Source organism: Mus caroli, unplaced genomic scaffold, assembly GCF_978045245.1.
Source record: "Mus caroli unplaced genomic scaffold, Mus_caroli_1 scaffold_17, whole genome shotgun sequence".
Classification (NCBI taxonomy): Eukaryota; Metazoa; Chordata; class Mammalia; order Rodentia; family Muridae; genus Mus; species Mus caroli.
The window spans coordinates 26,328,348-26,344,605 of record NW_028227272.1 but is presented as its reverse complement, the minus strand read 5'-3'; the positions used below and the strand labels follow the sequence as shown (position 1 = coordinate 26,344,605).

Below are 16,258 nucleotides of genomic sequence, written 5' to 3'. Positions count from 1 at the left end.
GTCACTATACCAGTACCATGCAGTTTATTTATAATAGCCAGAAGCTGGAAAGAACCCAGATGTCCCTTAACAGAGGAATTGATACAGAAATTATGGTACATTTACACAATGGAGTACTACTCAGCTATTAAAAAGAATGAATTTATGAAATTCCTAGACAAATGGATGGACCTGGAGGGCATCATCTTGAGTGAAGTAACACAATCACAAAAGAACTCACACAATATGTACTCACTGATAAGTGGATATTAGCCCAAAACTTAGGATACCCAAGATATAAGATACAATTTACTAAACGCATGAAACTCAAGAAAAATGAAGACCAAAATGTGGACACTGTGCCCCTTCTTAGAATTGGGAACAAAACACCCAGGGAAGGAGTTACAGAGACAAAGTTCGTAGCTGTGATGAAAGGATGGACCATATAGAGACTGCCGTATCCAGGGATCCATCCCATAAGCAGCTTCTAAACGCTGACACCATTGCATACACTAGCAAGATTTTGCTGAAAGGACCCAAATATAGCTGTCTCTTGTGAGACGATGCCGGGGCCTAGCAAACACAGGAGTAGATGTTCACAGTCAGCTATTGGATGTATCACAGGGCTCCCAATGGAGAAGCTAGAGAAAGTACCCAAGGAGCTAAAGGGATCTGCAACCCTATTGTCGGAACAACATGATGTACTAACCAGAACCCCGGAGCTCTTGTCTCTAGCTGCATATGTATCGAAAGATGGCCTAGTTGGACATCACTGGAAAGAGAGGCCCATTGGACTTGCAAACTTTATATGCCCCAATATAGGGGAATGCCAGGGCCAAAAGAATGGGAATGGGTGGGTAGGGAAGTGGGGGGCGCTATGGGGGACTTTTGGGATAGCATTGGAAATGTAACTGAGGAAAATATGTAATAAAAATATTAAAAATTAAAAAAAAAAACCAAGAGCTCACTGCAAGAGAAGGGAGGAGGACTTGCGAAAGTCTGACAAGATGTCATGATATAGGACCTAAATGCACACTTCTCCATGGGATTCCTGGCAGTCAGGCAGAGAGAAGACCTAGGATGTCCATAGGTCTCACTTGTCAGCAGCAAAAGCTTATCAGGCCACCAGGAGGGTAATTCATTGATGCTAGAAAGGCATCATAAAATGAATAGGTAAACTGTCTTAGGAGCTGGCTTGCTTTGATCTTAACCTCTCTGGGGTAAACTCAGATTTGCATCATCACAGTCATTCTGGACAGGTTCCCTGACAGCTCTTGTCACAAGAATGGGGTCCTGTAAAAACAGCACACCTAGCCGACAGCCACTAGTCTTTCTAGTGGACAGGATTAGGACACCCATTTACCTTTTTCATTCAGCCTGTCCTGTTCCTGGCCCTTTGTTTAGGCTCCCCCAAACAGAAAAGAAACTGCCTGGTGGTATGCCTGAAATAATTCTAGACATTCACCTAACTGGTGACTGCAGAGGGACCAAAACTTTGACAGCCAGAGTTTTCCAGTCTCTATGGTGGAAATATTCATTCCACAGCATATCGTCAATATGGCGACACCAAAGGAGAAGCTGGGAAGTGCCTCTCACTGTTGGTTCTGTGTCTCTTCCGGGCCAAGTTCAATTCTCAATTTTGTCCTTTCTTTTGAGGAGAAGCAGGCATGCTTGTTAGGGATCCAGAAAAGGAATGTGGGTGTTGGGCAGTCAAAAATCCAGTGAACGCTACACTGATAGAAAGTTGTTTTATGAAAAGATCAGCCATAAACTGGAAGGGAAGATGGAAGTCAGATGGAGGAAGGAAGGAAAGAGAAGTTGGTACTACCATAGGACTTTGCTGTGGTACAGCTCTGGTCTTTCTGTGAGCAAAACCTGAAAGAGAAATAATGGTTACCCTTACTCCTTTTGAAATTCACACACTGAGAAAATGATCCAAATGCACACACACATGCATGCACACACTCAGCCTCTCATATCATCTTCCTAGAAAGGAGTAAGTGATGGCCGATCAGAGAATAGGAGAAAAGCCTTATCCACCCCCTTGAAGCTGAAAATATGCTCTCAACACCTAACACTCAACTAGGAATTAGTTATCTTAAGATACTGCCTATATTTCATTTAAAACATAATTTGATAAAACCAAACAATTAGAGATTAATGTTGTCTTTTTAATAAATTGGAATTTCCAAGCCCACAGCTTTGTGGGTCTGGGTCTGATGGAAGTATAAAGTCATCTAACTCCAGTGTGTGTCTCAGAGCCAAGCCCTGTGGAGACAGCAGTGAGTATAAGCAGTGAGTCTTGCAGGCAAAATGGAGGAGAGGATGCCAAGATCGTTCTGTGCCTTTCCCGCAATTCCTCATGCCCTTTCTTTTATTTCTTCCTCCCCTGGTCTTTCATTTATGGAATGCCTGGCATTCTTCATCAGCAGAGACTCCTGAGAGCACCTCACCAGCTCATATTGAGAACTGAAGTTCTGTAAGAGCTATCCCGGCTAGCTGGAAGTTTGTGGTTTCAGCAATGAAGCAAACCGACAGAGTACAGATGAGGACCAGGGTGAAAAGCTAAATGACTGTTGATCCATGCCATTTAGAGACATGGAGTTTGGGTACATCACCGTTTCAATTACATACATGTAGATTTCTTCTGGGAAAGAACCTCTGGAAGTACTCCCAAAGTGTTTTGTAATGGGGGATTTCTAAGACCAACACATTTACTGGACTGAGTAATTATATCCAAATTACCAGCACTGGGTGAGCCTGTGCATTCTAGACCTCCTTCCTTTTGTAAAGCAGGAATTTCAAGGGAGTGAGTGACTGGCCAGCAACATCACTCAGGAGGTTTCTCAATTTGCTTTCCTACAGAAGTGACTCATTCTGGAATCTCCTGCTTGGCCTTCTAAGTTTCTGGAAAACTGTAGGAATCTCTCCTGCCAGAGATGCTCTCTCGGAGTGGAAAGAATAGGCAAAAGTAGAGTGCAGGGCTGAAGTTGGAGTAGTGCAGTAGTGATTGTAGCATCCTCCTGCTTCCTCATTAAGGATCCTGACTCTAGTCTAAGAGGGCTCCAGAGCCCCACACCAAGCTCTCTGGCAATTCTTTGAGGAATATATTGATGTATTCATTTGAGTCCATAAAGGAAAATGAAAGCAAACTGAAAAGATGAGTGAATAATCCCTCAAAGGAAAATACTAACAACCATTCATGTTTGGTATTTCAGAATTCATACATTCCATGTGATCTGAATATTTCAGAATTGGAGGAAACCCCTTGTGAACCTAAAAGTGCCAGCTGCATCCAGTATGAAATTCCTTTCCTGAGGTCTCAGTTGTGGACTTGGTCAAGATCCATCCTCTGAGATGGGGCTGTCTGCCATCTTAGCAGTCTATCCCCTAAAGGATAGTGACAGATGTTAGGCAATCCTACTTAACTGTGTTTGGCCTACACTGTCTGGTGAGGCCACACAGAATGACCTCTGCCTCGCTCCTCTGCCACCTCATCAGACCTTTTGTGGTGGAATATAATCCTTGACCTTTCCTTATGTGTCTTGGCTTCAAGCCTAATACTTCTGGTTGCCTCACCACTGCCAACATTCATGAGAATTTTCTGAGGCTGGCTCTGAGATTGAAATGGGTACACAATCTCTAAACAAACCAGAATTTTTCTTGGTGAAGGTCAGTAGGAATGACAAGGCAGAAATGAGTAGGCTGGCTGTGACTTCCTCCTGGCCCAGATGAACCCAAGACCTCATTCACTGGCAATGCATGACACACACTATCCCATGCTTCACTTCTCCAGGCCCTGAGCTCTTTCCCCAATGGCAATTTCAGGCACCATCTCACCAGACAAGGCTATGCACCAGGGCTTTCAACTTTGACAGAGGAGAATGTCCTCTAGATGTGGGCCTCCATGACTGCCATTAATCCCAGCATTTTGGGGGGTTATTTTTGACACCATACTCTACGTCTAGCCCCAGGTCCTAGAAAAGCAATTCTGGGAACACTCTCCTCTTGCCTTCAAAACAGTTCATGGGGCTTAAGGAGAAAACCATGTAAATATATATGTTTTAATTCAATGAGGTAAGTGGTGTTACCAAAATATAAAGTGTTGCTGAAGGAGAGAAAAATATTTAATTGTGTCTGACAGAGTCACACTTCAAAGACAGCTCCCACTTACCTGGGATTTGTCATGTTCTTGGCACACTCCTGACAACAGCTTTGCATATTTATCTCACTAAGACACTGATCACAATTTTATTAGGTATATTTTATCAAATTCATTTTTTTAGATGAGGGAACCCAGGTTCTTTCCCACCTCCTATTTGGATATCCATTAATTTAAACAAATAATTTTTGATTATGAAGTATGTGTTTGGTTCTATCTGAGCTCTTGGGGAATCTATTAATGTCCCGTAAAAGGTTATGTTATTATAATGGCAGAAACATTAATTAAAACATTGGAAAAATGAGGTATGGGCTTAGTTGATAAAGTGCTTGCCTGGTAGGCGTGAAGATGTGGGTGTGATCTCTAGAAGCCATGTAAAAAGAGCTAACCATGGTGGTGCTTCTTTGTAATCTCTGTACTTGGAGATTCTAGAGACATGAACTGAGTTTTACTAACCAGTCAGCTTAGCCTACATGGCATGTTTCATGAGAGACCTTGTCTAAAAATAAAGGTGAGCAGCCTCTAAGGAAAGGCTTCTGCATACACATGGGAATGTGCACCTGTACTTGCCCACACATGTACACACACATACCTAGGAAGAAGTTATATGTTCAGGTAGTCATATATGCTATAGAGAAAAATAAGGTAGATTAAAGAAGTTAAGGAAAGTGAAGATAATCCCCTCTGGCCATCATAAGGAGCACACCCAGGGTGTTGTGAATACTAGGTAAATGTTCTACCATGTGCTACACAAATGCTCTACCATGGCCCAGGAGAGAGGCCATTTTGAATAGGATTGCTAGGGAGGGTCTCCAGAAGAAGGTCCTTTTTTTGAGGCTCAAGTGGAGCAAGGCATGCCAAGTCATGCAAAGATGCAAGGAAACTGGCCTAGAAGAGCAAGGGCAGAGGCTTGGTTCTGCTCACTCTCACAGTTCTAAGCTGTTCAGACTTCAGTTTCCTTTATAAGTAGTGATAATATGAAGTATTTGTTAACATGACACTTAAAAGTCCCTTGCTTATAATTAGTATTAGCTGTTAATTAATATTAATATTAGCTAAAGACCCACAGTCAACAACTTTCCCTATTGGCAAGATAAACCCTTTAGAACTCTGTAGAATATTGTAAGGATCAAATGCATGTTTTGCAAGAACTTAAAAATTGTAAGACACATCCAAACACAAGGGGCCATTCTTTGCAGTGTCCTGACAGTTACATGTGAGCACCATACAGCACCTTCCTGGGTACTTGTTCTTTCTCTGGTGGATTGAATAGGTTCATCCTACAAGGACCTCTTGTGAGAAATCCCAGGGTAAGACAGACACCATCACTGATATCTAGGATGAACTGAATGCCTGATAAGTCTAGAAATATCTTCAGAATTTTTTCTTTTCAACTGCTGTTAGGATGTAGTAAAGTTATTTTTCTAAAAGCCCTTTCTAATTTCATTTTGACGACCTCAGTTGTATCAAAGACATTTTAAAGCAGAAAAATAAATCAAACTTCTTAATCATGCATCGACTTCACCTTAAAATGATACTCATGGTTCAGTATGATGTAAGCCTATAGTGGTTACCAAGGCACCAGATGCCTAAAGAACAGAGAGGTGGGTAGCTTGTGGTCAGCTTGCCTGTGCTCCCTTGTCCCTGGGCTCATGGGCTGAGACTAACAGATGGTCAATCTCTCACAGAAGGTTAGTGTGTGGGCCCAATGCTATCGAGGTGGAGATCCAGCCCATATGGAAGCTGCTTGTTAAACAGGTAACTAGAGAATTCTCTTCTTTTTGAAAAAGAGGGTCTGTTTCTTAATGTCTTGGCCTCGGTGGGATTGTAAATAACACTTGTACCCTCAGTGGGAATGCTGTGTGTGCTTCATGTGACTGCTTCTTGATACTAACCCATAATTTTTCTGTTTATTAATCCTTTCTGTTTTATTTTATATCAGCAAATACACATGATATCAACATGTTACTTATCCTTTTCAATTGCCTCTTTATTTATTACATCTATCTATCTATCTATCTATCTATCTATCTATCTATCTATCTATCTATGTGTTTGAGAACAGTTTTGTGTGTGTGTCTGTATATGTACATGTGCTTGTACATTGTTGTTGGCATGTACACTTGTGAGTGTGTGTGTATACATGTGTGTTTGTGCATGTGTGTGTATATGCACGTGTGTGTGTGTGTGCGCGTGTGCATGTGCGTGCGCGTGTGTGCTTGTGTGTGTGTGTGTGTGTGTGTGTGTGTGTGTTTAGGTCAGAGGACAACTGACAGGAGCCTGTTCTCCCTTTCCACCAAGTTGGTCTCAGGGATCAAGCCCTAGTTCTTAGAGGTGATAGCAAGAGCCTTTACCTACTCAACTGTCTTACCAATAATCCCTTATTTAATGTTTAAATACACTTCTCAGTGAAAGTCAGATTTCTGTTTTGTAATATCCTGTTTCTTTGGTCATCTTAAGTTTTCATAACGGGGTAGTATGTTATCTTAATCTGCTCAGGATACTACAACACAATCCCATAGACTGGGTAGAAGTCCACAGTCAAGGGGCTGAATACTCAGACCATGCTGAGAGGTCTTGCCATTCCTGTGGACCACCATCTCCGTGTCTCTTTTCATGAAAGAGGTCAAGTCCTTGCTTCTCAGGACACAGGCAACCCTAGTTATCTCTCAAAGCCTCTCTTCCAACCATCACCACACTGGGGGTCAGAGCTTCAACAAGTGAGTTTTTCTGGAGAGGCGAAAAGTATTCAGTCTAACCACAAAGCCACATCATTTCATTTATGATCCCTAAGATTTTGAGATGTATTGTTTTGGTCCTTTACAAGTTATTTTTACTATTTCTCTCTCTTTGAGTGAGACATCTTGTTAGTTTTTAAAAAAGATATCATGTGTTTTGAAATTTTTACTCGTTCTTTTGTGTAACTCAACTAAGTGAGTTACACATTTCCACTTCTACTTTCTGTTCTTGCAGTTCCTCTCTGATGGTTTTGTGCCTGTCTCATCCTGGTCCCCAGTGTATTACTGGGTCAAAGCCAAGCCTATATAGGAGGCAACAATGTTCTCCCCTTAGTGACTAGTCTCCAGGTCCTCTGCTCTGTGTGGGGCTTGGAATAGGTCATGGTTATACCGTAGACTCTATTCTCCCCCACTCTACCCTCCCTGTTTTCAGCCTTTACACTGGGGCCGCAAGCATAATGCTTCCTCTGCTTCTTACTGTAGCCCTAGTTTCAGCTTCCTGCCCAAGATTTTTTTGTCCTCAGTCCCCTTAGCACTGAGATACTACCTGGTTCTGTTTATCTCTGATCCAGGCTGCTGCTTTTGGGGTATGCACAATGCTCTGTAATTCCTATTTATAAAAACATCATTATATGTATCTGCATTTAGGCATGGTATATGAGATAGAAAAATGCAGATGGCACACATGGGTTCATGTATCAAGGCTGGTGTGTGTGTAGGTCAGAGGACAACTTTGACTTCCTTCTGTCCTTCCACCTTTACGTGCATTTCAGGAATTGAATCAGGCTCCCCAGGCTTGCATTGACAAGTGCCTTTACCCACTGAGCCATCCTACCAGCTGAGCATATTTTTAGCCCCTTTCTAACTCATAAAATGGTCTTTCTTTTTCTTTTTTTTCTTTTTAGAATGGCTGCATCTGTCTAATATGAAATATTATCCACCATTGTTCTATTTCTGGAGCACACACCAGGCTATTCTCATTTCAGCATTAGTTCTTAGAGTAATGTTATATTCCCAGAGCTTTCCCTCACACTTATTCTGCCACCCCACCCCTACGTGTGCACAACCTCCCCAGCTAGGGGAAGGCAGGCTGCTTCCCGAACCTCTCACCAAAATGCATTGGAAAACTGCGAATGATTTTCCAAAGTATCAGTGATCCTTTTTGAAAGGAGTCTGGTATGTTTTAGCACACAGGAGCCAGAACCTTAGTAAAATTAAAAAAAAAAAAAAAAACAGGGGGAGGGAGTAAATTACTTCACATTTAGTTGGAATGGATATTGAATAAGGGGGTTAAATTAATTATGCTGCTGCTGTTTCTTCTGAAGAAATATTTAAGCAATTTTCCACTGTATTTCTACAAACTCAGAATCATGTTATCATTAGTACATAATCTATAATTAGAGCATTTTATGCCAAGTGAACTCAAGAGCTATAATTTGTAAGTAAAGCAGTCGAGATGGGAATAATAAAAACACCAAGAAACAAAAGCTTTTTAAATTTATAAATAATATCCAAAGACTTGAGGAACCCTTAGTATGTAGCCTTATTAACTTATTAAGTAGCTATCAGTTCATTGTTAGGAGCAAAGTAGAATTTTATTCAGTGTGTGAGAGGATTACAGGAAGCAGTGTTTGGAAAGGGTTCCCCTGTTTTAGCAAGTATTTCATCTAATTTATTAACAGGATAAAAAGGGTGCTTCCTCGAGAACAGGATTCATGCTTTATCCTAGTGTGCTCTTTCGTTATTGTTGTCTCTGTGTTGTGGAAACTTCTGTCAGTTCCTGGGATTTGTTCTTTCTGTTGTGATTGTTCTTTTTTTTTTTTTTTAATTAATTGATTGACCTCCAAACTTCTTTTTCCCCTGCCTCCTCTCCTCACAGTCATTTCTCCTCCCCCCATCTACTCGTCTTCCATTTTAGTTCAGAAAAGGCAAAGTGTCCCATGAATTCCAACCAGCCTTGGCATATGGAGTTGCATTAAGACTACAACATCAGCTGCATGGGGCACCCCAGTAGGGGGAAAAGTCTTGAAGGCAGGCAACAGAGTCAGAGACATTCCTGCTTAGTTAGTTAGTTGGCACTAAAGTTGGACCAGGGTCTGAACAGGTACTGCACAGCTGAGCTTCACTCCAGCCCTCTGCTGTAATCATTCAAAGGAACCAGGAAGATCAGAGTGGGAATTAGGGTGACTAAAATTGCTGACAGTGTTATGGAGACATCTGAGTATGCTGTGGTCGATCAGCTTCAGAGTTACTGACATCATCACCCAATGATGTTCCATAAATCCTTGCAAAATGCACTGCTGCCCAGGGTCCTTCTGGGCTCAAGGGAAGGAACCACATTGCTTTTGTTGCCTCTAAAAATATCTTACTATGACCTGTGGCAGAAATAGTATTATTTTAAAATAGCCCGGATAAAAGAATGATAAAAGAAAGAAAATGACTCTTCATTTTCATAGCAGAGTCAGCCTAAATCTGCAGCATGTGAGAACATGAAAGATGTGCCCATGATTTTTGAATAAGGCTGAATTATGTTTTTCCTCTGCTATGGTGTTTCATGGCCCCATTGCTGGGTAGACATGAGTCAAAAATCTACTCACCTCAGATAGGAAACTGACCAAACCACTCATACCACCAAAGTCTAATTTGGTGAACCAATGAGTTTTATTGGAGTTATTGACAGTAATATGTGTGAGCAGTTACTTATAAGTGCATAAATGGTTCAAAGGAAGCTGTAGCTCCCTCCCCCAGCATGTGAGACAGCTCAGAAAATCTAGAAACCTGGAATGCACTGCAGGGGGTTAAAATTGCCTTTTCCTAGTAGCTCAGGAGGTTTGAACCTTTTCCAGGTTCCACAGTTGACTGGTCTTGTTTCATCTAAGCAGTTTGGCTAATCTCAGTTTCTTCCAGGATCCTTAGTCAGAGTATCTTCTAAGAAACTCAATTTACTCTTAGCAGTCTTCCTTGCTTATAAATTCCTAGGGAGAGGTCTGGTGAGTCCAGTCAGTTTCAGGAACTTCCTGAAGCTATCCTAGTTGTTTACTTCTGGTCTTAATGACACTTCCTTGTCATTAAGGATGACTGTTTCACCTCCTCCTGAAACATCCTGTTGTTTCACTTCCTTGTTAAGCATCCTGTCCTAAAATATGCTGCGTTTCTACTTTCCCTTTATATTCTGTCTCAGGAAGTTTTCCCCTAAGATGGAGGGTTTTAACCTGGAAACTGCCTCACAGCATATGACTAAATGGCATATTGCTAGATTTTGTAAATGGCAAAGTATTTTGGGGGGCGGGGCATAAGAATAGGGAATTTTTCAGTATGGCTCTGAGCACTTAGAGAAACTTTATTCCTAACATATTACATTCTAAGCTCTTGGCATTTCTCAAGTTAACTGAGTTCTAAGTGAATTCATAAAAAGCAGAGGTCATCTTATGTTGTTAAAAATGGAAAGACATTCTATAATGTAATGATATAATTCTTATTGCCACCACATAAATGCTATTTTTTGTACCTGCAGGTTTTAAATCCATTCTATGTGTTCCAAGCCTTTACCCTCACTCTGTGGCTGTCTCAGGGTTACATAGAATACTCTGTGGCTATCATCATCTTGACTGTTATCTCCATTGTTTTGAGTGTGTATGATTTGAGACAGGTAAGAATTGAAATTGTGGTTAGATTCCATTTATATTTTACTTCTGGGTGAACAAGCAAAGCCCATAGAATTTCTACCTGGGGCATGGAGTAACTGTGTCACATACAATTCATAAGGCAGCAGCAGGCAATCTTATTATAGGGACACTTTTGGGATAGGGTTTTAGGAATACCAAATAGATTTAAACATCTTTTCAAAGTTTGATCATCAACTGGAGGCTTCACTGGATGTGTTTTGGACTCTGATGTGTGTGAGTTAGATGTGAGGAATGCTACGTGGATTGATAATAGTCTTATTCTTAAGACTGGGGAGGGGCAGTGGCTCAAGTCACATATTAACCAAGACACAAGGACACTACTTTTAATTTCTTTCTTTTTTAGCATAGCAACCAAAAGCTAGGCTGCTAGATCCAAGCATGGGTAATATTTGAATGTTAATAGATGCTGCTATGTAATTTTCTCCAACTGAAATAATTCTTTTAATCAGAAACACACGAGATCATCGATTTTTCCAAATCCACACCCAGACAGGGATCCCACAACAATCCAAATTATGGGTACCACCAAAGGCCAACTGGGTGAACTAGTGTGTTTTCAGATCACTTACAGGAATATGGGTGAAGGGTTACTTATAGGAACAGATGTTATTCAAAGACAGCTGCATCACCAAGTATCACCCAAGCATGGGTGACAGCTCACAAAGTTGGGAACTTGGAACACACTGTACAACCTGCAGGCACCTCAAGAGGATGGAGAAATGTCCTTTCCAAGGGACTCAGTTGTTCTAAACCTCTTTCAGGCAGATCAGCTGGCTTCTGCTTCTCCAGACAGCCCAGAGTCTCCTTTGTAGCTTAGCTTCTCTCTGCTTGAAGAGAAACTCTCAGATTTTGTTGCTTATTGTAACAGGGAGGGGCCTAGTGAATCTGGGGTCAGTTTCAGGGACTTCCTAAAGCTATTTTGAGATATTTACCTTCCTGCTAAGGAGCTTCATTGCAAATTAGAATTTTAAAATCTTGGATGGAAGTATTGCATAGCAATATTTAAAGTTAGATAATTTTAAACTCATTATCCAAATTAAACGTTTGTGGCTGGGCAGATGGCTTAGTAGTTGAGAGTGTTGGCTGATCTTGTAGAGGACCTAGGACCAACAGTTCTCAGCACTTACGTAATGGGTTACACCCAACTATGACCCCAGTTCTAAGAAATCTGGTGCCCTCTTCTGACCCCCAGGAGCACCAGACACCCACGTGTATACACGTGGGCAAAACAGCTGTACATGTACAATTTAATAAATCTAAAAAAATGTAATTAAAATGTCTCTTCTTCTTTACAGATTCCCTAAATTACTTTGCCCAAAATAGGGGGTAACATGAGAGCAGGAGCTTAAATAGCAGTACTACAGAGGAGCCAAGAAGAATAGGAATTAGAAAACAGACACTAATCTCATTAGCAGCTGATATTAGTTTACAAAGCCTAACTGACCTATCTAGTAAGGCATCCTGCAAAGCCACACCAAGTGAGCATACTTCCTTTAATAACTTCTGTCCCCGCACCCTCAACCATTAACATTGCTTATGATTTTATAGGTCACAATAGGTTCCCATAGCCATACTATACAGGCATTGGGCACAACCTATGTAGAATGGGACACATGCAATGGTATAACCTCCCTCCAGCTGACACATCCACATAAGAAATGGTGAGCAGGATTTCCTGACCCCCAGTCAAGTATGCTCACTAGTGCATTGAGCACACTCCTCAAAACTGACCTGTGGACTTTGACGAAATAGTAAGATATGATGGTGGGGGGAGACTAGCAGGAATAAAGGAAGGAACAGTTAAATCTTTATGATGAGTTCATTGTTTCTTTAAATGAAAGCTAAGAGTGTAATCTACCTGCCTGATTGCCCTATCCCAAGCTATGCTGCTTGGTAAAAGCTTACCTTAGTGAGGCTAAGAAACACTTGAGCTGTAGTCCCTTGCTAAGAAGTTAGGAGAGTGCAAGCCAGGTAGAAGTGCAAACCTTTGAAGTGTATTTGTGTGCAGTCTAGCTAGGCTCCACCAGTGAGTGCATCTGCTACCATGATACTGAGAGCACCCCTCGACACCCTCACCTCTGGCTTTGTCTTCAGTCAGGATCTAGCAAGGCTTTGGGGCATATGAGTTAATGCCCTACTTCCACTTTCTCTGGAGAAAATCCAGCCACAGCTAAAACAGATATCCAGCAGCAGATGTGGAATAACAACAGCATGCAAATGAGCTGTGAAAACTGATCCTGGTCCCACTGAAGAGGGACTGTAGAAACCAGAGGGGGCCTGATGAAATTCAGGCAATGAGCTTTGCAGCCATGGCAAGCATCACAGCACTTGCCTACTCCTGGCTGGCTGGTTGTCATAGAAACCCATGCTTATAGTTTCTGAGTACATTAGCTCAAAGAGAATGCTTACATTAGCCTATCCCTGAGTTATTAGGAGATGTAGAATAGTCTAGGTCTATGAGATACACTTTTGCTGAGGGCTTACTGTGTGACAGAGTCTGGGGACAAAGAGGAATGCATGGCCCCTTTTCTACCCTGGGAATTGCCTGCCTCACAGGGAAGAATGGACAAGAAGCTGTCATGGAAGTTATCAGTGCTCCAGCACAGGTGTGAAGCCAGGAGCAGAGCACTGGATTCCTCCTGGATCTGGTCCTTGTTGAAGGAGGTCATATTTACACAGCATTTCATGTGAATGATTAGAAAGAGCCTGCTAGGAGCAAACTGGGCTGAACATTCTAGGGAGTAGCCCGAGCAAAGGCATGGAAGCATGGCAGCCTCCCCAGAATGCTAAGTCTGATAAACAAATTTGGCTTCCTAGCATAATGAGGTTTGAGAATTACAGTCAAGCGCTGTTAACTCAGGCTCCCCCACTTCCAAATGTGTTGATTAGTGTCCCCGTCAGCTGAAGTTATCATGCCATTGACTCAATGAGTTTGCTGAACAGAAAGTGAAAGACGTTGAGAAGGAAAAACAGCGCTGAAAGGGAAGTGGGGCTATTTTAAGCATGAAGAGAACGATAGCACTGAATGTGTGTGGAGTCAGGTGGATGTGGGGTTGATCGACACCCTCAATGCCTAATAAGTGCATGATTGTGGCAAAGTATTCCAGCATTTTCTACCCCAGTCTTTTTGCCTTCTGTGTTTCTATGTATGTTAGAGATAGGATTTTTGTGGTATCTATCTATCTATCTATCTATCTATCTATCTATCTATCTATCTATCTATCTATCTATCTATCTATCTATCTTTTCCTTAGTGTGTACCACAGTGGTTAGTCTGTAGTAGCTGTTTGATATTATGAGTGGTTATAAATGTAATCATTTGAGTCTTTTATAATATCTTATGAAATATCTCAGTGAAACCTTGCAGGCTTGGGATAAGTCCCTAGCAAGTTAAACAAATCAGCAGAATGACACTTTAAATCTTGAGGGTAACTTCAGATGCATCTAGATTCTTAACTAGTTATCAAGAATTAGTTATTATTCTATTTACCAAAGGAGCTATAGCTTCTGTGGTAGCATTTCACACACACTGTCCATGGCTGGCTACTGGAGCAAGTCAGACCTCCTTGATTGAAATCAGGGTCCTTTACACAGAACCTTGGCCGACTCACTCAGTTGCCGGTGGTATAAATGCCTGCTCCAATGGTCAGGACCCAAAGAGTCATCTTACAGTGATGAATATGTAGCTAACAGTCCCTTCATTTCTTCCACATTATTGACTCAAACTGGGAAGTTTAGTTTTGCACATAGAACTAAAGCGAATTCCATTCTTTTCTTTGCATAAATATTAATATTGAACTCATCATGCACTCTCTGGGTAAAGTCACACAGTTGTGCACAATGTCTATCAGTCTGGCAAAATTTGTACCATTCAAAGTTACTCAAAGAATAGATCAAAGTAATTTAACCTGGAAAAGGAAAAAAAAAAGTGTTCTATGTGGCTTAGTTTAACACTGAATTTGAAGAGCAACAGCAGGGTTTTGACTTGCATCTACTTAGAGACATCCAGTTCTCTGATACCCACTAGAAAGGAGCAGGTACCTCTCCCAGCTGACCACCTGGTCCACAGTTGCTGATGTGGCTCGGTCCTTACATCTCCCTCCTCACCATGTCGATATGGGGAGTGTGTGGACCGAATCCCTTCTTATCTCTGCCTTCCTGGCCCCGTGTTGTCCTAGGAGTGACTGCTTCCTCTCCAGAGTCTTTCCCACCTCCTCCACCTTTCACAGATGTACCTCAGTAAGTCCCACCTCAGTGAGGCTTTCTGGTTGCTGTGTCACCCTACTTTCCCCGGCAGCTTCTCCCTGAGTGATTGCTAACATGCATGTGCTCTCAGGACCTCGCTCTTGCATAGAGGGCTTTGTAAGACTTAGCTGAAAACTTACAATAGCTCCTCCAAAGCCATATACTACCATCTCCTCTTTTGGATGAGCAAAAGGGGCATAGACTGACTGTCTCATTTATACTCGCACTGGGATTCCAAATCTAGAGCATGACTCCAGCCTGATTACAGGGGTTGCTCTTCCCAGGGGACAGTCATTACAGAACAAACTCAGACAGGTCATAACCTGTCTGGTTTGCTTTTCTACCTTGGTTCCTCTACCTGTGTCCTGGACTCTGTAGTTATGTCTTGTGTGTGTGTGTTTGTGTGTGTGTGTGTGTATAGTAAAGCTATATCAAATAAACAGGGAAAGTTACTCCAAAAACCATGTCAGGAGGATAGGGGTATTAGCAGGAGAGTTGGTATGTCAAAAGCCAAAGTAGAAGCTGAATGTAGTGGAACACATCTTGTAATCCCATCAGTTGGAGGCTGAGGAAGACAGATTGTTTGAGTTCGAAACCAGCCCGGGTTACGTAGTGAGTACTAGGCCAGCCTGGGCTACATAACAAGACTCTGTCTCAAAGACCAAAGACAGAAGATCAACTGGCAGCTGAGTCATCTATTTGCCCAGGATGCCTGAGTATGGCAGCAGGCACAAGGTTTACTGTGCTCCAGTCGGGTGATTGGTAGGATATGGGCTAGCTGTCGGTAAAGCCTTGCCTTTCTCTTGGCAGCAATCAGTTAAGCTACACAAGCTTGTGGAGGAGCACAACAAAGTCCAGGTCACGATCACCGTAAGAGACAAAGGTAGGTGGCTCGTTCCAGTGTCTCCCTACCCACTGTTTCCTAGCAGACTACTATTATCACAGACAAAGCTACTCTCTGACAGAACCCAGGACTAGCCAGAGAATGAGACCAATTGAGGCCATGTAACTCATAAAACTGAAGAAAGCTAAGACTCCAGATACCTTCCCCACCCCACGTCTGGCTGGCCTCACCCTCTTCCAATCTTTGGTTACATTATCATCTTAGAGTTCAGCTTCAAATTCTCTCGGTTCCTACATATTTCATGTAGTTGGATGTTAATGTGCAAACTGATGACTCCTTTATCTTTTTTTTTTCAATTGGTTATATCTCAAAGACCTTGCACCAAACATTCTAAGCTACCATCTGGAACTGAGGCTTGAATGGAGATTTTTAATGCTGACTGGACTCTTGGGATTTGCTCTGAGTTTGTTCAGGGTCGGGTGGCCACAGTTCTGTGTAAGGAACCAAGAGCTGCCACGAGAGCAGCAGACGATCTCCAGACAGTTTCCATGTAGTCTTAAAGTGCTCACAGGGTTTCAGTGCCCAGAGAGAACACATAGAAGCC

General features: G+C 42.1%; 1 protein-coding gene across 1 annotated transcript in view; it reads left to right on the top strand.

The window, feature by feature from the left end:
- Atp13a5 (ATPase 13A5) overlaps window positions 1-16,258 on the top strand; it is a 142,340-nt gene that overhangs the window by 39,813 nt on the left and 86,269 nt on the right. Inside the window, exons 6-8 of the mRNA XM_021184915.2 lie at window positions 5,830-5,899; window positions 10,394-10,528; window positions 15,621-15,693. Of these exons, the coding sequence (XP_021040574.1) occupies window positions 5,830-5,899; window positions 10,394-10,528; window positions 15,621-15,693 (278 nt within the window). The remainder of the gene's footprint in view (window positions 1-5,829; window positions 5,900-10,393; window positions 10,529-15,620; window positions 15,694-16,258) is intronic.